The sequence below is a fragment of the Falco punctatus genome (assembly GCF_963210335.1).
Source record: "Falco punctatus genome assembly, chromosome: 10".
NCBI lineage: Eukaryota > Metazoa > Chordata > Aves > Falconiformes > Falconidae > Falco > Falco punctatus.
Window position 1 is genome coordinate 3,188,698 of NC_137590.1, and position 23,319 is coordinate 3,212,016.

Sequence of the window (23,319 nt, forward strand, 5' to 3'; positions counted from 1 at the left end):
ATTTGAATATCCATGTTATATCTTAAACTATTTTTTTTGTTTAGCTCTACAGCTGTATTTCTTCATAGTTGTTTCTACCAAAGATCTTGTACAGTGTGGAAAAATAAGAGGCTCCAGTGTTGATACTGTGCTTGTTGTTCAGCAGTTGGATTATTACCAGCTCAGTGTTGCCATTGTTAGACCTTCACTTCAGGGTTTGGGTTTTTTGTGCTATTATTTGCCCAACTTTAGTTTATCCTGTCCTCACTGCAGTCATCCTGCTTCTTCTCTTGTTCTTTGTTTTCCTTAAAGTTTTTAAGTTCAGACAATTCTTTATACCGTTTTAGCTGATTTAGTTCAGCCTAATGTTTCACTTTACACTGTTTGATGCCTAAGACATAGTTGTCTCTTCTGATCAGTCCTTTTTCCAGATTCTTGTAGATAGTTTATTTCTAACCTCTTTTTGCTTTATCGAGTTAGAGGTAAGGATCTTCTCTTTTCTACCCTTCTTCACCTTGCTTATGATGCAGATTTTTTTTCCTTAGGTTGGCACCTTCACTTGAAGTATTAAGCTTTTCTGCTTTCAACTGCTTAAGCTCCTAGGACCTCAGTAAATCACTTAGTTTATCAGATCTTTGTCACTCTGAACACAAATGCTAGACTTGCTCATTTCTTCCCTTTAATTTATTTGAAAACAACAGGTGATCATTTGATTTAGGGTTTTTTTTATTTTTACAGCTTGTTGTTTGCTACAGTTTTCTTCACTTCTTACCAGAACCATCTCTGTTTCAAGACTCCCTGCTCTTTTTGTCCAAGCAACTTGCATCGATACAAGAATTATTCCAGCAGTTTCTGACTATGCCTACTGTGCTGATTGGATGCTTTCTACTACCCAGCAAACTACTTAGTGACGTTTTCTTTCTCCTTGCTGTTCTGTTCTCTGCTTTCCCTTTTATCTCCAATTGTATACTTGTTTATGATTGTCCTTATACTTGACAAAAGACAGTGGCATGCCATGATTCTTGAAGTGATGCTGATGACCATACTTCATTGGTTGGGGAAGGCTATTTTTGGAGACTCTGTGTGTGGGGTTTGGTGTTTTTTTCCTTTCATTTATTTTTTTGCAAGTCTCTCAAACTCAGCTCTGGGTAGGGATGCTGAATACTGCTTTGGGAAGAGTATCAGCTGCAAACTGATGTTGTCTCCGTTGGCTAGCAGGGTAGCACTCTCACTTGACCAGACAAGTGTAGCAATGTGAAATTCTTCAACAGTGACTTCAAAATGTCAGGCTTTGGCCTTTCAGTGCTAAAACCACAGGCCTGCCTGACAAACACCACAACTTCTTTGGTGTTTTCTCTTCGTTGAAGATGAGATGGTTGGGGGCAGCGAGGCCTGTGCCCTGTGTTTGCAAGCAAGCAGCCTGCTGCTGCTCCCAGCACCGTGGGACGCAGGGCCCACCGCAGGGCCTGCCTCTGCCCCTAGGGCCCATGGCAAGGCCTTGCCTGCTCCCCGCATGGCCTGCCCCTGCTCTCAGGGCTCATGGCTCAGCCTCGCCTGCCCACACAGGGCTCCCCGCATGGCCTGCCATGGCTCACAGGGCCTGCGGCCCAGCCTCGCCTGCCAACTCGGGGCACGCTGCAGGGCCTGCCATGGCTCACGGGCCTGTGGCATGGCCTCACCTGCCCACTCACCACCCAGGAGCCTTTGCAAGGGCCACAGTCTGTCCCAGGCAGGACAGTATGTCAGGATGGTGCCAGAGGACATCCATGGCCTTAAAGGAAAATCATCTTTGTGGGTGACTTCTAAGTCTCTGGAGCTCTCAAGTATTTCACACGAACTACAAAACAAGTTGTAAACGCAAGCTGGTGTCAATGGTGGTGTTTCTCCTCTGGTTTAGTGCAGGGCCGAGGCAACAGAACGGCAGCACGGGCGAGAGCTCTTGCTGCCGCTAAAGAGCTGGTGCGGGCCCGGGTCCCTGCGAGCACTTTCGGGCCGTGCCAGGGCCCTCTGCGGGCGCGGGGCAGCGCAGCCGCAGCCGGTGCAATACCGCCCCCTAGGGGCGGAGCCGCCGCTGGCACCGCCGGGCCGGGGCGGGGGGCGCACGGCGGCGTTGGGGGGTCTAGCGGGGGCGCCGCCTGCTCTCGCACAGCGCCGTAGTGCCGGCGTGCCCGGCGCCGCCGGGGCGGCTTCGGAAAGTTGGGCGGGTGCCTGGGGTGCCCCCGTCGTGCTGGCCATTAAGCCGGCGCTTTGTGCGGGTGGGCAGCGCTTTGCTTTCCCGGTGCAAATTGCAGCTGGGGTGGCTGGTCGCTGTCCGGATGTCTCCTTGTTTCGCGCCTTTTTTTTTTTTTTTTTTTTTTTTTTCCCCTTCCCCCAATTCGCTTGAAAGGCACGCTTTTTCGGTAGAGAAGTTGCCACTGGAAAGCAATTTTTAGAATTTTGTTCAGGATTGTGTCTCTGCCTGTGTATGCAGCCCGCGAGCGCAGCAGTGCGATTCGGCATTTAGCAGTTAACTCTCTCGAAAATAAAGTGAATAATCGTGAAAAAATACAAATTTTTCAGCCGCAAATGCCTGCGCGCTGTGTGTGAGAGCCGCTGTAACAAGGGACCCTGGGCGAGCCGCGGTTCACAGCTCGCCCAGCCCGGAGCTTAGCGCACCGCGCTGCGTGTGCCCTCCGTCCGCTGGAGCCGGGCAGGGGCGGGAGAGGCGGCTCGGCTGCCGCTGTGCTGCGCTCCAGCCGCTACCGGTAGCAGATCGGCGTGTGTGCGCAGCTAGGCTGGCAGAGGGATTACAAATACATAAAAAAAATTAAAAAATAAAACAACCCCAAACCCCAACGCACAGCCCCCAGCCCAGCCCCCACCCCGCTGAGGAAGCCGCCCGCTCCGTGGGAGGGGGGACGCGGGGGGCTGCCCCCCGCCGCGGCGGGGCAGCGGGGCCGGCTCTGCGCGGGCGCGGCCGGCGCTGGGCTCGGGGGGAGCCTCCCGCCCGCCCCCCGCCCGCTCCCCGAGCCGCCCGCCGCCACTTCGGCGGCTCCTCCGAGCAGCACCGCGGCTCCGGCTGCCGGGGCCGCCGCCGCGCCGAGCCACCAATGCGGGGGATACCGGCAGGGAGGCAGCGGCACCGCGGCAGCGGGGAGGGCAGGTGAACTCCGGGGAAGGATGCTCGGCGTCGCCGCGATCGTCTTTCTCCTGCAGCTCTTGCCCAAGGCGGAGGGACAGGTCTTCGCAGGTGAGTGCCGCCCGCAGCCCGCCGCTCCCCGCAGCGCGGCTCTCCGCGCCCGCCGCTTCCCTCCCCGGCCCCCCGGGCGTGCCCCTGCAGCGGGGCGGCGAGCCCCGGGGCAGGCAGACCCCCCCCAACACCCCTTTTCCAGCCCCTCGGCCTCGCTCCCCGTGCGAAACCCGGGAGCGGGCAGGGATGGAGGCGTCCCCGGGAAGGCGGCTGCTCGGCGGGGGAAGAGCAGTTTTATTAAAAGTCGTTTTTTTCCGGCGAGGTGGGCGCGGGGCCGAGCCCCGGTGCCGCCGCGGTGCCCGCGCTGGGCGGGGGGAGGCTTTACCGTGGGCCCGCAGCCCTCTGCCCGCGCTGCCTTTCGGACCGGGGAGGCTCGCTCCTCGGAAAGTTGCGTGCGGTAGGAGATGAAAGCATCGCCTTTATTCTTAGATTCACGACATTTGAGCCCTTTCTGTAGTACGAGCCTCTCCGGGCGCAGGGCAGGAGCTGGCTGGGGAGCTGCCTGTCTCCCCCAGCCGGGCGAGGGGCGCTGGGTTGTGCCCAGGAGCCTGGGGCAGCCCGCTCGCCCCGCGGGTCTCGCAGCTCCGGGAACTTTCCGGGGGGGGGGGGGCAGCTACTCGGACTGGCTCCTTCCCAGTTGTCACTCTCTCTGTCGCTCAGATGTTAAGGAATACTTTGCTCCCTGGCATGTGTACAGTAATAGCAGCCAGCTATTCCCCCCAAGTTCCTTCGGGCATAGTTTGAATTACTTGAAGATGACAGGTGCTTATAGAGCTGGGAGAAAGCGTTCTCCTCTTGCGCTATTTCATAGGTAAACTAAAGGTATGTGTGGTCCTGTTTTTCTCTTGGATCTCATAATACCACACTAATTGTCTCACAGCAGTTTTTCTTTATACTAAAAAACCAAACATTTGTAACTTTCTTCTTGCCTGACTTCATGTAGCTTTCTAAGTCGGTGGATTTGTAAAATAATTTCTTCACCTATCTGTATATTTAAAACAAGCAAAAAATCCCTATGCAGCATTGCTTACTGTAGGGATAAATCCCAGTGCTTGGGACTTAGTTTCGTACCTCCAACATGCCTGAGTTTAGTTTATCTCGAACAGTGGAAGATCCTTCCTAGGTAAGACCTAGAGCCTGAAAGACTTTGTCTCGCCCCTTGACAGTGGGCATAGCGCAGGGTGGGGGGATGCGGGGCGGTGTGGGTGCTGACTGGACCTTCAGCTGCCCCGGGCAGGGTGCTTGGCAAGGAGTTTGGGTGCCAAGGGCCAGGCGGGCACAGCAGAGCCCGGTCAGCTCCCTCAAGTAGATGTTGTCATCAGTCCCGCACGGTTTGACACCACCGTGGTATCTTGTTTACATTGCTAGGCAACTGCACACATCTGCAGATTTATTAGAAAGGCTGGGAAATCTAACCTAGTTAAATAGCTTCTTCATTGAGTTAGAAATATGTGGAGCTATTTTTTTGTTTTGTTTTCTTTTTCCTCTCTCGTCCAACAGTGTTTTTGTGTTCTTGACACTTGTCGTATGTATCAGTTGAGATCTCGGCTTTTGATGAATCATTTTAGCCAGATGCTTAGAAAGAAGAGTGTTCTGTGAAAATAGCAAACTTTGAAGGGGGAAGAAAGCACTTGGTATTTGAAGGAAATAACAATGTAACTTGAGCTACATACGTGCAAATTTAGGGATTAGCCAGATGTGTTTTTTTTTTTTTTTTTGTTTTTTTTTTTTTTTTTTTTTTTAATAAAGCCATGAAATGCTTTGTTTTAATCATCAGTTCAGTGGGAATAGTGACCATGACATTTTCTAATAATTAGCGTCACCTTTCACCTCCTATTTTAGTATGCTTCTTCACATTCAAAGCAAGTGGAGTTGACTTTAATACACGATGTTTTCTGAGCTGTTTCTGTTAGGGAAGTTAAAAGAAAAGTTTTCTCCCCTTAGACTGCATGTCTGGCGTGAAGTGTGGTGGGCTGGACCATGTCCATGTAGCTGACATTTTTATGGGAAAAAAGCAAAGTTTTTTTCAGGTGCACTTTGTCTCTAAAAATGTCGGGGGGGTTGGGGAGCCTCCTGTTCACGCCATCGGTGCGTTTTCGCATCTTCCATCAGGTGGTGCTGTCTCCATAACTATTAGGATGCAAATACCTTCCGTCTTTTTCCGATTCGATTATTTTTCCAAGCCTAATGTGTTTATTCAGCAGGCTTTTGTTAAACATCCCCAAAAATTACTGTGCAAGAAGTTGGCTGAGTTTTTTTTAATTTTATTTACTTTTCTTATGTGATAGTTGGGATCAGGAGTAGGAAAGACACATGTCAAGACAAAATGGTATTCAATTCCCAGCCAACTTGCACAGCTGCTGCTGTTTCTTCGCATAATCCACAACATATAAAATTAAGAATACTACAAAGCAACAGCAGAATGCTGATGGCTTCTTCTTGGAATACGTAGTTTCATATTGGAGGAGCTGGTTAACACTTATTTCTTTATGTAATTTCTGTATTGCTCTATTTATAACTCTTCTCCTTGGCAATTACTTTCAGTTGCCTGCAGTCTCCGTATTTATTTATAATTGGAGATATGCTTTTGGGGTTCTAAACTTTTTTTTTTTTTTGTTATCTTTAGGGTCAGCTAGTAATTTAATTCCTCTACTTTCCCATAGAAGAGCTGGAAGTAACACCAGGTAATTCTAGGAATTGCCAGTTCTTTGAGGATTTCAGAAATTAAGGAACTTAGCTTACGGGGAAGTTTTGTTTCCTTTAAAGCGTGTGTTTGACTCTTATCCCACCAAATATGTGGAGTGTTCTTGCAGTTGCTGTGCACTTTGCTATGGTCTTTTTCGTGTGCATTTTTAGCAGAACCGAGTGCAGAATAAAGAGATTAAAGTTACTTGCAGCTGTGAAAAAGTATTTAGGGGGAAAGTAGGACAGTGGGTTTACATTGGGACCGCTCACCTGAACACTAGATTGCCTTGACACTTGTTTTTCTTCTGATGTCAGTGTTTGCTTTATTTTTTTTCCCTCTAGTGCTCCTTGTTTTGCTATGGCAGAGCTCCCAAATGTTTCTATGTGTAGCTGGCTGCTTTCAAAGACTGCTGCTACATCATAAAAGTTAAGACAACCGATAGTTTATTACTCATGGTTTGTCCAGGGAAGATGAAATGAGGGGAGGGGGCAAGGAAGGAAATGCAAGGAATATTTTTGGGAAGATTAATTAATTTACTAGGAGTTAATTTACTCACAGATTTTGCTGTCAGTAAATTGGCAATGAAAAACGGATCTTTGAGCAAGCTACTCTGTGTGGCAATTGTTAACAATGCAGCCATTTAACTCAATAATCACTTTTCACTCCCTCTGGGGAGCTGTTAGCTCTACAATTCAACTTTATTTTTCATTCCTAGCTGGCTTGTTTTCTAATACATAAACAATTAATATTAAAAAGGTGATGTTGTAAAACTGCCTGTGGTGACGAAAGGTCACTCTGTGTATAAAGGCATTTGTGAATCTGAGTGATAATCCTTCTCTTTTACAAATGCAGAGCCCTTTTTTACCAGCCAGCCTTTTCAAAAGTCCCTCAGCTCTGCTTTTCTTATTTAATTGTACTGTTTTAGTCTGTTATGCTTTATGTGCAGCCCACGTGCTCTAGTTTTCATTAATATTATGGGAATGATTTGGGACACTTACTGTAGAATATTATATTTTTTTAGAAGGCACTGTCATCTGTTACCATGGAAACCTGAATACTGGTAAAGATGTAGGTCTGAGGTTCTGAGCCTCGAAAGATACGGACAAGGGTTGTTTCTTATAGGAACAATTACTTTTGTATATAAAACCCAGTTAAGTGGAGAGAAGAAAGGGAAATAAATTGATCTGTTCAGCATTGCACTGGCAATCCTTCTTTAGAGTAAGATTCAGCGTAGAAGGATCAGTGTGTTCAATTCTTTCTCTGTATGTGTATAGGGTTTTTAAAGCTTGTTATTTATCACAATAGTTGTTTTATGTTTCTGGTAATTTTCACTGTAATTTTATAAATGAGGTAAACAAATGTGTATTGGCAGGTATTGTTCTTTGCTTGAATGTAAAGTGCTGAATGTAGAATGGAGAGGTGTGCAGTGTTAGCACTGGAGCTTAAATATTTTGGTAACGAGCAAATCTGCGACTAACGTGGCCCTAATAAAAAAAAAAAAAGGCAATGTCATTGGAAATCCACCTACCAAAGTCTGATAGAGGTATGTATGGGTTTGCTCACTAATGTAAGTTATAAGAGCAGTAATGCTTATCTGTTTTGCCATAGAAATACTGAAGCCTAGTTAACATTCATAAAAACTCTTCTGATGTTTGGGTGACGAGCAGCAGGGGTGCGTGTGTGTATTGCTATATAAAGCATATGTCCTTTAGAGAGAGATTTCTTAATTTTTTATGGAAACTGCTTCAGTCTGTTTCCTCCGTGTCTTGTAATGCATAGATAAAATATGCAATGAAGCTTTGAAAATGTGCTTGTAGGTGCATTCATTGATGAGGCTTTCCTCGCAGGTATTTTGAACAGTGGCAGCATATAGAGGTCACCTGTTGTTACAAACTGACCCAAGCTGTAGTCCAGGTTTCCTGCTGTGATGCAAGAAACCTCCTGTGCCTCCCACTGCCTTGGTACCAGAGGGCTCCACTGCCACAAAGAACGGCTTGTGTGTTGACATTTCTTGGCTGTGTGTTCTCATTCTTGAGAAGAATATGGTATACTCAGCCTTTATGGTATTTCTTGAACATCTTATGGAGCAGTATTATTTTACTCATTTAAGCCAACAGTCGCTTTTTCTGGTACTGCTCGTGTTTCCTAGTTCTCTAATTTTTTCTCTGATGGCGCTCTCCAAGTTTGGGCTAGCTAGCACTACTCAGTATCATCTAAATGCAATGATACATGCTTTTTTGGGGAAGTCCTTGCCCATCTCATGACCTGTTGCCTTCCTGGCCCTATGTTGCCTCTTTCCAACGCTGCTTGCCTCCTACCACCCTGCTCTTTCCAGGCAAACCCAGAGGAAAAAAGCAATCCTACACACCCCAAAGCAGACACATAATAAAGGTGAATATTGTTGATGGCATCGGTAAGGGCTTCTTACAGCCTGGCCTTGTCTTACTGTACACTTGTAATTAGGTAATGAGCAATTGCTTCTAGCGTTTGTTACTGCAAGCTCCTAAAGATCATATATCTTCATGGTAGAGGTGACAATTACTATATGTCTTAATCAGACTATACATCACGTAATTGGACTCACTTGTTTTTTCTAATATCAGATAAATACATCTCATCTATCATACCACAGTTCAGCGATGTCAGGTGCTTTGCAAGCTGGGTGGCAGGGCATTGCATGTTCCGGAAGAAAATGCTGGTAAGTCAGTTAAGGACAAAAAAGGACCTTTCTCCAAAGATGACTGACTTATAAGTGTTGTTTAATGCCACAGTTAAAGGTGATGTGATTCTGGGAAATGGAAGCATATCCACCTGTGAACCAAGACCTGGTAAATGGGACAAGAAACACCAGGAACAGGGAACCTACTTAGTGCTTGGTCTCCTCTGGGTTTCTTGTTTTCTTTTAACTACTGCTTGTAAATCAATCCCAGGCCAGCTGCTTGATTTCTTCTTCTTTTCTCCAGCTAAATCTCTGGGACTGCAGGCTTGGGGATTCGAGCTAACCTGATGAGTCTTGCTGTGGTTTGAATTGGTGCAGCTCACGTAGTTCAAGAACGATTGAGGTGCTTATGAATTTTGAAAGGATGGGACCTGGCTTTTATTGCTTGATTTTTTTGAGTTCATCTTGCAGAAAGGCTGTGGCATTTGACAGCTGATGATGTTGTGTGGGCACAGATCAGTGCTGCAGCCTGAGCAACCTGCAGTTATGCAAACCTCTTTACTCAGCTCTGCTGTTTCCTTTGTACTGGAAATGCTCAAAGTATCCCGTATCTCATAGTTTTTTAGCTGAAATGTCTTCTGATCTGACGTAACAGAGGAAATGGCTATTACCACATTTTTTTTTTTTTTTCACCTACATCCTTATCAATCTCAGCTTTGTTCCTGGGTAGTGACTATGTTAAATCACTGGGAAGCAGCTCTTGGCTGCTAATTGAGCTGTACGTTGAGCAAAGGGGGACTGTTTCACTACTTGCCCTCTGCAATGTTGTAAAGAACAACAATATCAAGAGTATTACAACTTAATCCAGAGTTTATCCATTTCTGTTTTGGGGATCAATCCTTCTCTCTTTGAATTGAGGGAAATATCATTATCTGCTGGAGCAGGAGTAGGGCTTCGAGCTGTACCGGGGGATGATATTCTTGAGGTGTTGTGCTTTTGACCTCAGCACTACTGAATTTGTTGCTGTTACTGGAACAGCCTTAATCTGTGTGTGCGTCAGCCTTCATTCCCTTAGTATCTACTCAAAGGTGTCAGCCCCTCAGTAACAGTGTGTGTGGGAAGGCCTCAACAGGCAAATACAACAATTGCATGCAGTGTGCTTTCAGTTTTTTTTGTTTTTTTTTTAAATGAAAAGGAATGGGGTTGAGAATGGTATTGGTGCTATGTGGTTTTCTTTATTTAAGATGATAATGAAGATTTCGTAGAACTATTGCTTGGCAGAAAGCATGTGTGGTTGTGACCACCTGGTGGGGCATGAAGGTGAAGCGGCTGAGGAAGAAGGGAATTAAAGCATTTTGACTGCTATATAGATGGGTCGGTCTTCCTGTAGAAATACACTTACTGGAAATTGCAGCAGCATTTGCTGGATAAGCAGAAGAGCACTTCTGTCAGCAAGATGGGAAGCTGCTGCGCTTGATGGTTCATTTCTCCAGAATAGGTATTTTCTGTCAGTGCATACCCATTTATCTGCTGGCAGTCCAAATTTTATTCTCCATTTCTAGGTGTGAATTCAGTGCTTTAATAGAAACGGTTGTTGATGACACTGTAAAGTGTAACGTATTTCCATCACAATCAGTTCTCATGGAAATATTTCATGTTTAGATATTTTGAGGTGTGTGGCTGAAAGAGGTATATAAAACAAACAAAAAAGCCCTGAACAAAACCCCAAACCCACAAAACTAAGCCCAAGAGGCTGTGTATACATAATTCCGTATTTGACTGCATTGGGTTGGCGTCAAGGATTTTTACTACCTTGTTCTCTGTCTTCTGAAGAACTGAAAGGCCCCAATATAAACATTCAAAGCTGTATCTAATGTCTTCTGTGCAAGCCTACACGTTTGCAAGAGGTGTGTGTACCTGCGCTTGTGTTCTAGCAGGTGACCTGCTTGCTCTAGGCTTTAGCTTGCGTGTGCTTGTAAGCTGGCTGAGCAGAAGAGCTTGTTACCTCCCTTCTTGTTTTGGACTTGATACTGTTACAAACTGACAATTGCCTATTAAGTCCTCTCTCCTAGTGAGCATCTTTAATAGAGAGTCCCTTTTTTCCTCTTTATTTATTAAACCTGATGTGATTGCTTTATTGTATAGTAACTTTGAAACATCTGAAGAGTCAACTGTGTTAAACGCTTCAGAGGCACAAATGACTCATTCTCGTACCCTGAAGAACATTTTCATCTTGCAGTTGTACAAGAGAGAAACAATAGAAGAAACGGGAGCAGCGTCACAGCCAAGCAGCAAGGGTGGCAGCTGACAAGATGCTGGTGTGTTTGGGTGGGGGGGTTAGTTATGGAGAAGGGGATGGAAAGGCAAGTATGATGAGATGATAGGAGTAGGAAGAGGAAAGGAGCAAGTATGAAAAGAAACATGAAAGGTAAGAGGAGCTCGACAAGCTGGAAACAGTGAGGAAGCAGACATAAGATAAAGCTCAGAAACTGGCTGCTGCTCCTGATGCTTGCTTGCAGGCTGGGAGGATGGCTGGCACTGCCAGCGTCTCCATCTCCCGTCCTGTGAGTTAACTGTCAGTAAAAGCTATTGCTAGGTAGCTCGTTGCTGGAGATTTTGGTCCTTAAGCGAAAACATGGGCTGCAGCACCTTGTTATTGTCCTCCTTTAATTCTACAGTGACGTTTTCTCAGAGTGGTTGAACATATCTCTTCACAAACCAGATGGGTATGACTATTTCAATTTTACGAACAGCCCTTTCTAGGTTTGCTTAGAAAAGCATGAGAGACTTCTATGTTAAATTTGCTGGTCACTAATATTTTAAGAGCCTAAAACTTGGTAGAAGCAGTTTTCCCACCTGTTGTTCTAGCTCAACAGGTATTTCAGAGATCCGTTCCCATGTTTGTACTAGAGTTCCACACTGGTTTTTTCAGTAATGAAAAAGAATAAGCATGCAAAAGGAAAAGACTCCAATACGTTTGCCTTCTGAAAGACCCCGCTCTCCATCCCGGAGTGGCTCATCAGGATGGCAGCTATGTCTGGGTCCCTTAGAGCATCGCTGGGGCTGGTTCAGAGCCTGTGTTAGGCAGCCCAGATGTGATGCACAGTTGTGTGCAGCGGCCAAACAGAATTAAAAGTCAAGCAGTCATTTTGTCTGTCAGCAAGCTAAAGCGAATTGCTCATCTTTGCTTCTTCAAAAAAAAAATTGACCTTCGATGTCTGTTTGAGGCGGACCTCTTCTTGTTGCACTGTTGGCTCTGGCTCAACATGACTTAACCTGATAAATTTGACTTTCAGATTGTGGCTTCCAGCTCCCTGCTCCTGTGGTCTGGCTGTTCCTTGCCAGCACTGACTCATTGCCTCTAGGGCAAGTGGATCTCTGAGGCACTGCGAAGAGGCTGGGATGGCTGGCTTGCTGGCCACCGATCCAGACAGTTCTTTTATGTCACTCCTGCATGCAAACACGTGCATATAGTTATTGCCAGGGATGCTGCTGCTGACAGTTTGGATGCTGCCGAGTTGAATTGGATCTGTTATTTAATTTCTTGCGGGCGTGGGGGATGAAAAAAACCCCACCCCACCAGCTTTCACTAAGTCTAGGATCTGTTGAAAAGTTTCCACAAATGTAATCTAAAAATTGATTTGTAGGAAAAAGCTGTTCTAAAGCAAGCAGTTCCCCTGCAGTTCTTGAGATTCAAATAATTCCAGCATGAACTGGGGCGGGGGGGGGGGGAAACCCCCATCACTGTATAATCTAGTACAAAATAATAGGTTTCAATAAAGTCTTGTAGGGGAGGCTTAGGTGTACTTTTTAAAGGGATTTCTACTATGAAAATGATGGTCAAAACACTGCTCCAGCTTCCTGAATAAATTATTTTTGTTAGCAATAAGGTCTCCTAGACAAACAGTAAAAATAGATTTTTATGATTAAAAAATGGGAGCCATGGTGTATGTGCTAACAGATATCAGCGCATGGTAGCAATAATCAGAGAAGTGGAAAGCTTGGAAATAAACACGCTGTCTCTGTTGGCACAGGGATAACCCTGGAGACTGCCAAGGCCAGAGCCTGCAAAAATAAGAAAGTATAATTGTCCTTAAATGAACCTACCAAGCAAAAATAACCCTTTTAAAGTAAACTTGCAACTTTGCATCTCTTATTATAAAGCTTTTCCATGTGCCAAAGTTTTTAATGTTCTATAATGTGCTTGTTAACACTTCTGTGCGTGTTTAGTGTAAAGAATTAGCATACGGAGTATAGCTGCGTTGGACATCTGTTTTGCTTTTGCACTTTGATGCTTTTCTAGCAATAACACAAAATTATTTCTCAAAATGGCTGAGAAGTAATGTTTTGGAACAAAGTCTTGGTGGTGTTTGAAGGTCACTTGGCAGCTGTCTAAATTAAATCACTCCTGGTTATTTTTTGTGTGGGTTTAGTTGTGTGGTTGTTTGTTTTCTTGTGTGTTTTTTTTTTTTTTTTTGTAAAGGGGCTTTCTTGTCCTTCCAGTGGTTCCTATGCCCTTGTTGGTATAAAGAGCTCTCAAGGCAAGAAAGCAGAAGAGTGTTATTTCCTTCCACCTTCCCCAAAAGCTCTCTGCTGATGAGCTTTTATTGCTAACAGAATGTGAAAAAAATGAGAAAGGTTCATGGAAAGTGGTGCGAAATTTCCTTGGTGTAAATCCCTGCGGTTACTGACTTCAGGGCGACTTGCAGACGTTGGAAACCAGCACATGCAGGAAGCAACAGAAGCATTATCGATACGGGAGATGGGTCTGGGGTGCATTCTGCTCGCCAAGTGTAATTCGTGTCAAAATTTCTAAGGTAGTACAGAATGAGTGCTTGGTTTATATACTGTACATAACAATTTATCCATAACGTGCTTCCTCATAGTATAGGGGGTGGCAGAAAGATGACTCTGCAGGATCTGACTTCAGGTACAATTTTCATTGAAGCTTGGGAGAAACTTAGTAGTTGTTCCTTTGTAAGTTTGTCTTGGTGCAGGTGAACTTTAAAGAATTGCAAATTGGAGAGATAATGCCAGAGTTAAGAATCGCAGGCAGAAATTTAGCCCCAGTCTTGGGAAGTATTGGCATATAGTTCCAGAGTAAATGTATACAAAGTTATTTTGAGTGGATGGGAGAAACTGGAGTGATTAATGTTGAGATTTTGAGAGGACTGACAATTGACAGCATATTTGCATGCAGCTGAATATGAAATTGAAAAGAAGCAAGTACAGTGAAGGCAGAATATGCCACCTGCTGTGTATGTAGTTTTTAAAAAAGTATATGTCTAGGTTGGTTTTTTTTGTCTGGAATATTCCTCTCAGCCCTGAACATCATCTTACTCCTGAGAGTGACAAATTAAAGTATTGAGAATATCTACAGGTGACAGCAGTTTCTTCACTTTTGAACAAAGATTTACAATCTCTAAACACATTTGGCTTCTGCACCTGTAACAGAATGGAGCTGTGAAAGGAGGAGTCACCTCAGGAGGAAGGGGGGGGGGGGGGGGGGGGAGAAGGGAGACATACTTAATGTGTGCTAAGGATAATACAATGAGGTTAAAAAAGAGGATAATTTACTTTGAGCATTAGGAAAATCTGATTGCAGATCCATGAGGTTATAGAGTTGTGTCCCAAAGGGAATGGTGGAAACTCTCTTGATGGAGTCATTTAGATGGGACAAAATAATTGGCTAATCTGTAGAGGGGAAAGAAGTACTGCACTGCAGGAAAAAACAAATGGAATAATCCACTGCCGGCTTTTTTTCTCTAATTTTTTAACTTTCTTATAATGCTGTTGAAGAGGGGAAAAGAGGAGGAGGTAGAGTGAGAAAAACAAGAGGATGCTGGGAAAGCTTAGCTTGGATATTAGGAAAAAATCCTTCACAGCAAGGGTGGCCAAGCACTGGCACAGGCTGCCCAGGGAGGTGGTGGAGTCACCATCCCTGGAGGTGTAGATGTGACACTTGGGGACATGGGCTTGGCACTGCTGGGGTAACGGATCTCTGACCTTAGAGTTCTTTTCCAACCTAAACAGTTCTGTGATTCAGTATATAAAGAGTGTAAGTGATGTTAATAAATACTAATGCTTCTCAGCGGTGTTCTTGATTCATCTAATTATCTGTTAAACAGGAGCAGTGTTATGGTGAGGCCAGGGCTGTGTGATTGCCTTATGTCCCCCTCCAAATCTGTATTCAGACTTGATCTAACTGGGGGCAAGTAGGAAGTGCAGTATTTAAAAAGAAAAAAAAACAAACCAAACCTCACTATAAAACCCTGAAACAAAACAAACAACCAAACACCCAACTGTAAGTGCCACGTTTGATTTGTAGGCACTAAAGCAGCACATAATATGGGAGAGAGGAGTAATGTTAAACAAGTGATGTCTTATTTCTGCATCAAAGTTCCCAAATGATTCTGGGTGAGTTGTTGAAGCCAAGTTTTGGCAGGTGAGCACTACAGTTACCCTGGGGGGACTGAGCTGAGGCCAAAGGGCTGAAAAGGGCTTTTGGAACTCACATCTGCAGCTTACGTTGGTGCTGCTGTGTTTCAGTGTGGGATTGATGCAGATTTCTGAGGACCCTGAAAATCCCTGGGGGCTTCAAATGGGGAACATGGAGTTAATATGGGTGTCTTCCTTTAATCTGCCTTCGAGTCCCTAATACGGGAAGGTTTGAATGCAGTGCTCGGGGTGGTGTGTGCATCTGTGAATGTTTGTGAAGGAACAGAAATTCTACAGCTGTGGAGAAATCTGAGAGGAAATTAATAATTCTCTCTGTGGAGATCAGTTTGCATAGCACGCAGTTAATAATGCATGGGGGCATGGAGCTAACAATAAGAATAAAACAAAATATTGAATAGCTGCTCATTCAGTAAGTACCATCCATCTCTTGCATAGAACAACAAAAGATCCTGTGGCAGGAAAGAGAACGTGATCAGGTAATATTTTTGTAAAGTCAAATCTAGAAGAGGATTGATAGAGGGTTTTGTGGACAACTTTCTGCTAGGGTCATTAATAGCCTTCAGAAAGCTTGACATGTACTGATGCTAACAATACTACTTTTTCTGTAGTCTCCCTTTGTGATAGGGAAGCCCATCACCAGTAAGAGCTGGGCAGTAGTTTGGGGGCTTCTCTTTTTGACTGCCTCAGTGTCCTAGAGGGGGCTTCTGCTGCTTTGCAGTCATGAGCTGGTCTGTGTGTAACTGTGCAATGTGTAATACCCTGCCTTTTCTCTTTTTCTTTTTTTTTGTTTGTTTTGTTTTGGTACAGTCTCACGCAGAATTGATCAAGTAAGCATACAAGCAAAAGTTTGGATCCTTGGGCAGTGAGCTGCGCAAACAACTCCTCTGTTGGGTGATTGTGGAGGGTTGTGAGGAATTGTGTCGTGGCTTAGGCTTGACCTGCAAGCAGACAGTTGGACTATAATGAATTGGATTTTGAGGTTTTATGATTGTTTATAAATGTTTACTACCTGATGCTTTATGGTGCACTTCTACTTGTTTGAATGAAAATCAGCACCATGCATGCAATTAAGGTCATCCTGTGCTTTGTTCGCTTTAACTGCAGTAGGAGACAGCTGGGTGGGGAAACCAGTACTGTTGCAATTAAATTGAATAATGATTTGAATCCCATTAAAGAAAAAAGGAGGTGAGAAAATAGACTTATTTATCAGTCAACTTGAAGGAATTCATGTCTTCTGAAAACTAACCTCAATTCTATTCTTTTGTTACTGTTTTTGGTATTTACATTATTGTAGTGTTAAAGAGAACAAATAATGAGTTTCTTCCAAACTTTCTCCTCCTCCTTTATACCCTCAGGCTTCCAATTAATTTTCCTTACTCTGTTCTTTCCTTTTACAAGCTGTATATAGTGGCTGTTTGTTCTTCCTCTGGCTAGTGTCTCCTGTACTGTTCATCGGTTCGGGTTAGGTGATGTTCTAGGAATTTATTGTGGTGCAACAGGGTGTGTGCTCACAACGTATGCTTAATAAATATACAGATTGGCTCTTGTTCTGAGGCTTTAAAGGTGAATGGATTTATTTAGGAATCCTCTCCTCTTCACTGCAACAACCCTGCTAAGACGAGTAAAAATAGTAAGAAAAAGTCATCGATTTAAAAATGTTTTAGCAGAGCTTTTCCCAAGAGAAATTTTCTTACAGTCTTCTGTTTTAAAAGTTAAATGTCACATGTGTTCGATAGAGGGAAGACAGCACTGTGGTGACTTTATGCCATGCTCTCGGTGTGAGGAGGGAAGCCCTAGCAAAGGGCATCTTCTAGTGGTGTTGGGATCTTCTGGTGTCACTGAGCTGCTGTCAGCTCTTGGGTTTTGTTTTCCCAAGGCTGGTTCTTAAGCTCATCCCAATCAGGCATGAGTGCATCACCGGCCTGCCAGCTACTGCTGCATGTTAAAGTATCTTCTGCAGAGAACACACACCCATTGGTGTATTGGAATACCTAAAAATATCAGAGATAACGTGGCCAGCAGGGCCAGGGCAGTGCCCAGCCGCCTGTGCTCGCACTGGTGCGGCCGCACCACCAGCCCTGTGCGCATGATCGGGCCCCTCGCTGCGGGGGGGACAGGGGGGGCTGAGCGTGTCCAGGGACGGGCGGGGGCTGGGGCACAAGGCTGACGGGGGCGGCTGGGGGGGCTCAGCCTGGAGAGGAGGGGGCTCAGGGGGGAGCTGATCGCTCCCTACAACCACCTGAAAGGGGCTGTGGGCAGGGGGGTCGGTCTCTGCTCCCAGGTAACAAGCGACAGGACCAGAGGAAACAGCCTCCAGTTGCTCCAGGGGAGGCTTAGACTGGATCTGAGGAAAAACTTCTTCACCAAAAGGGTGGCCAAGCACTGGCACAGGCTGCCCAGGGAGGTGGTGGAGCCCCCACCCCCCTAGCAGTGCCTGGGGACATGGGTCAGCGGTGGGCTTGGCAGTGCTGGGGTAACGGTTGGACTTGATGATCTCAAGGGTCTTTTCCAACCTGAATGATTCTATGATTCTATGTTCTGGAATAAGCTTGTAACAGGTCACAAAAACTTGGGAGAAGCATGGTGCGATTAATAATTATTTTTTACTGTCACAGATTTCAGTTCTGCTGGCATCTAATTCACACAGGAGGGAAAGGTGGTAGTTTTTTAGAATCTGTCCATGTCAGAACGGTGACTTAATTGTTCACAAATAGATGGCTCTTAACAGTTTTTCTTTTATGGGAACTCAGGACAAAATAGAAGCCTGGAAACTGAAAATGCAGGTTTTTGATAGTTGGTGTCCACAGAACACAGTAAGGAACGGCAGAAGGTAACGGGAGCTCAAATCACATCTTCAAGATGATACTTATGTAGGGCTTGACTGTGACTGTTTCTGCTCCCTTCCTTCCACTTTAATGTTTTTAAAAGAAAGTAAATACAGTTGTGGAATTATTTGTTGTATTGAATACTGTTCCCCCGGATACCTCTTCTCAGATAATTTTGATTCCAAAGATATTAAAAAGGAGGAGAATGTTTATGTTGCCATTTTATAGCAAGACGAATGGAGTACAAGAACATTATCTGTAATATACATATAATTCCCCAAGGAAAAGGATTTAAAAAAATGTATTCTAAGATGAACACAAATCAAGGTCTTTCCCTCCCCCAGTCCTTTGCGATACCTCACTGTTAATTCTTCTGGAAGTCAGTACGTGGCAGCCCTCTGCGCTCTCTGCTACTGGTTTTCCAGGAGAACCGAAAGCTCTGACTCACCATCCTTGTGTTTTGTTATCTCACAGGTGAAAATAAAACCTTGCCATTTTTAGCTATCTTCAGCTTTCCTTGCTGACAAAGCAGCTTATTGAATATTGTACTGAAATTGTACAAATTGTATTAGAAGCGTGCTCCCTGCATAGCACATCTTACACACGCAGGAATTTCTGCATTGTGGGACACTCGGGCAGTGACTGGATGGATATTTTGTAGTGTGCTGCTTGGATCAGGGAGCTCGAGGCTCAATCTTCTGTTCCAAGCTCTGTCCCCATCTTGTTTTATGACCGTAGGCAAGTTAATTTTTCCATGTCTCTATTAAGTCTACTGTAAATAGCATATGTGTTTCTTTTCTATCTACCAGAAGTCTGGGGAAACTTAATTAACACCTGAGATCTTGAAGTATTTCACCTGATGAAAGGCAGTATGAGTGCAGTGTGTTTTCAGGCTGGCTTCCCTTTCACTCCCAGTGTTATCAAACAGTACCTTCTCTGGAAGGTTTGATAAGATCTTGACTGTCATCCACGAACATGCTTTGAATGAAATCACTAGAGCTACTTATTTTTTACCTTCCAAAATTCTCTTATGAACACGGAGTGTTGTGCAGATTGTCCTTACAGGAAGTGATACCAGTCCTCTACTAACCAGGTGAAATGAGCACTGGTGGTCCCACTGCTGTCTGGAAAGAAAAAACACATTAAAAAAAAAAAATCTGTCAGAACTTGTATACTGGGCCTTATGTCTTCCAGAATTTGTTCTAGAGCGTGGCAGTTCTGTACCTTTAGGCACAAAAGGCAAAAGAGTTTGAGGTCAGGGTTAGAAGTGAAGCGGTGCTTTCTTTGTAGAGACCTGTGTGGGAGATAGGTCAGATTTTATGGTTTAACTTGGGATTGTTGGGAGAGGATGGTTATCATTATCTCTGGGGAGCTCCGTTAGGTTGTGCGTGGCCCCTTTAACAAAAGGAATTGAAGAGGTTTACTGGAGGATATGGATGTCTCGCTCCCCTAGAATGAGTTTTGTGCTTCCTCGGGGAAAAGCCAAGTCCCCTCACCCAAGTGCATGCCCATGTCTATGCTCATGCTGCTTTTCTCCTTCCAGTGAGTCAGACTCGTGTTGTAAATGGCCTTGTATATCAGAGTAGTGCCTGAAATGAATGGTGGAGCACAGTCATGTTGCTTCAAGCAGGTGCTTGAGGATGTCTCCATCGTAAGTGGATTCTGGAACCTGGCTTTTCAGAAGGGGCTGTGGCAGCTGACAGATGTGTTGAGGCAGGGCAGACATTGATTTTCACGCAGCTGACAAATATTTTTTTAATCAGTGTTTTTTTTAAAAGACTGATAGTAAATACACAAATGCTGGGAAGTGAAAGAGGTTTTGTTTTTCATTTGAGAGGTCGTTAGGAATGGATTTTGAGATGAGACTATCTTTTTCATTTGTGACTGATTTAAGTCTGTGTTGTGGTAAAGGGAAAGTTTAATGTGTTTCTTTTGGACATTGGGGGCACTTGTAATGGACCCCAGGTCATTCTTTTCAATTTTGTCATGTAGTGACACATTTGTGAGTGGTGAAGCACAAACGTATTCAGATATGCTGTTGGGTTTTCCTCCTCAGTAAACAAAGCATTTAATCTGACTTCTGAACCTGTCTCTCCACCTCCCTCCCCACCCCCCGACCCCAAATCAGCAATTTGTGGTTCCTCATGCCTTTATCATGTGTGTTTTATGTGAACAGTGCAGATAACCTCCAGTTTAAAATCTTTTAAATTCCTCCCTCCTTGATCTGTAGTTGCTCAAGTATATGTAGAGACCTGTGCAATTTATGTTAAATGGCACTGGTACTGGAACTGCATTGTGAATGGGACGTCTGGAGATGGTCTGGTCTGACCCCCTGCTTGGCACAGGATCACCACCTCCAGCAGGTTGCTCAGAGCCGAGTCCAGATGGGTTTTGACTATGTCTAAAGATGGAGACACACAGCCTGTCTGGGCAACCTGCTCCAGTGCTTGACCACCTTCATGGTGGAACAGCATTTTATTTTTGTATTTAAATGGATTTTCTTGTATTTCAAGTCATTCCCTTTGCCTCCTGTCCTTTCACTGGGTGCCACTGAGAGGAGTCTGGGTCAGTCTTCTTTAGTCCTTCCCATCAGGTATTTATAGACACTGAAAGATCCACAGGAGCCTTCTCAAGGCTGAGCTATCCCAGCTCCTCGTGTGTCAGATGCTCCAAGTCCCTTAATAACCTTCATGGCCCTTTGCTGGGTACATCTGGTACTTTGCACCAGTACATCTGTGTCTGTCCTGTAACACTTGCATCTGCGTGTGCACACGCACAGGTGCATGTTTTAACCCTCGGCACAGATCAATGCAACTAATGCAAAACCTGTTTGGATTTACGCCTTTTGTCTGTCTGTGTCTTTTTACGCATATGTTTTAGGATTTCTTTTGGAGATAGCTGGATGCATAGAGCAGGATTTCCCAGGTGGTTCGTGTTTGATCAAATTTCAGTGTGTGCTTCATCAAATATTTGGCTTTGCTGAATAAATTGGTATGTTATGTTAGCTCATCTTGATTTCACTGTCACAGTGATGTCCACTAGGTACAGAAAGGTAATAATCAGCGTGTCAGTGCCGCTGTATTTTCATTTAAGGGAAAACATACTAATTTTTTTCAGACAAATATACAAGAGGGGAGAGATTTGTTGGCGAAATACTAATTTATCTAGAATGCTTTTGCTAGAAGCTGTGACTTATTAAAAGACTATTTGGTTCTTTTGGAGACCTGGAAAGGCTTCTAGTGCTTGGACCTCCTTAGGGGATGGAGGTATCCCTGCTGTCCAGCTGGCTTGGCTTTGCAGGACTAAACTTAGAGTGTGTTGGAATTCTGTAAATTGAAAAAAACCCAAAGTTAATTTATTCTCTCTTATGGTGTGTTGAATGAGTTGGGCTTGTTCATGGTTTAACTTATTCACTAAACCCTTTTACCGCAAGTGGTGCTACAAAGTGTAGTGTTGAATATTTGATATCTCCAAAATCCTTTTTCTGCCAACACTGTATTTTAAACTTATTTTTGCATTTGTTCACATCTTAAAATAGCATAGCAGTCTTTGTAGGAAAAAGAGGAGGGCTTTTTCATTGATGGATTTAAACTCGACTAAAGAAAACTCTGTGGAAGTAGATTTTTTGCTTTGTACTGTGCATATGGGCTCAAGCCCCGTCTCGGTGTAACTCAGCCTGCAGTGGTTCACTCCGGCATGTTTGTGCATGGCTCCAGTGCCACTTGTGGTTCCCGTTACAGGATTATCAATCTGTGCTGCTGCTCTGCCCGATCTCATTAAATTTAATGATTTGCAAAATATGGCTCTGACTACCTGCTTGCAGTAGCCTGTAAACTGCAAGCACTACAAGTAGTCTTGGAAACACATTTAATAGTATTTTAAATGCATGTATTAAGCATGTAAGAGAAAGCCCCTCAGGGCAGGGCAAACCTCTGCTCCCAGCTCTCGCTGCTTTAGAGAGGAAAGACACAAGTGTTTATGTAGACTGGTATGTGTAACACAAGATTAATAGTGCGACTTCATTTTTTAAAAAAATTTTCTTTTTTTTTTTTTCCACCCCTGAGTCTGAATGAACTCCTGGTTGAGGGTTATTCTTCTCTGGATCAGCTGATTGCCAAGGTTGTATGGGCTCTCTGGCTGTGGGGAGGCTTTGGTTACTATCTGAGTGCTCACAAGGTCACAGACACCACCAGAGCAGAGTCACCTTCAGTGGTGACTTTGGCAGTTGTGAGTCTTCCCAAGTGATGGATGTTCCCTGGTAATATTGTCCCATTTTTTAATCAAAACTGGAGAACTCCACACCGTCAGTCCCAACCCTGGGGACTTCCTACCACCCTGGCAGAGAAGGGAACAAACCTCCCGTGTCAGTGTGATCCTGGCTAGCGTCAGGGTCTGTAAATGTACCTACACCTTGCTCCTTCCTCGTGGCCCACCGCACACCTATCTCGGGAAGCAGGTAGCCCATCCATATAGGACTACTGGCGCGGGCAGCACGCCTCGTGCCTGAAGCCTGGGTGGCTTTTATAGCACCGATCTTTGGCAGGGTGATAGCTGAACATGCTTGTGCTTGAGCCCGGTGGCACGGTGGAGGGCAGGGTGTTCAGCTGGCCGTCGGCACCAGAGAGCTGGCTGTGTTGCAAAATCCAGAGCTGGGCAGCCTGCTAACATACATGTAGCACTTCAGACATGACTCGTGGATGGAGTGACCTGTCTTTGGTTCGGGCTGTAGGCTGAGTGAGTTTCCTTTTGTGTAAGAAGAACCTGCAAATGTGTCGTAATGTTTTCCTCGCATTAAATTACTGGTGATATTGGCCATTAGTCTTGTTCAAGGAGTGATGAAAGGGAAGGAGAACAGCAAAGAAGTACACATTGTAAAGTGCGAAGGAACATGAGAAGCTCAGGAGGAGGAAGGAGCAAGCAAAGTGAGTGGCGGGAGAGAAACAGGCTGTGCTGAGCTTGGACGCTGTGCAAGGGGGTGTAAAAAAGGGGCCACGTGCCTCCTTCAGAGCATCCTCTGCTTCCTTCCTCAAAGACCTTGTTACCAGCTGGAGGAAGGCGAGGATTTCTTAATCCCTAAGAAACCATGGGAGGACCTGGGCTGCCGTTGGTCTGCCTGGTGACTTGCTGTTCCTCAGATGATTTAAGCGTTCTGCCTGCAAAGATTTACACTGCAAGAAGCAATTTTTTCCAGACTTGAAAGAATATTCCTTTCCTCCGTGGCAGCTGGGAGGGGAAGCAAAGGTAGTGCTGAGTAGGTCTCTTTTCTGAATGCGTGTTGGAAGCTGCCCTGGTTCTGTATCTTCTGTTTTGAGCACGGCCCGAGACTGAATTACCTTGTAAAGCCACTTCAGGGAGCCCTTAAATCTGATGGTTGTAAGGGGAAGGAAGCAGAAGGAAAACTTGGGGGGTTGTAAAAATGACAGGAGTGGGATACAAATGAGAGGAAAACAGAGTGTGTGGGATGTTTTGGGCTAGCCAAGAA

The 23,319-nt window shown here is 44.9% G+C and overlaps 1 protein-coding gene across 3 annotated transcripts in view; it reads left to right on the forward strand.

Moving 5' to 3' along the window:
* Positions 1-606: 606 nt before the first annotated feature.
* The window catches only part of PTPRT (protein tyrosine phosphatase receptor type T), a 467,104-nt gene continuing 444,391 nt past the window's right edge, over positions 607-23,319 (forward strand). For all 3 annotated transcript variants that reach the window (XM_080405963.1, XM_080405961.1, XM_080405964.1), the window contains exon 1: positions 607-3,208. In XM_080405963.1, coding sequence (XP_080262089.1) covers positions 3,139-3,208 — 70 coding nt within the window. In that variant the 5' untranslated portion in view covers positions 607-3,138. The remainder of the gene's footprint in view (positions 3,209-23,319) is intronic.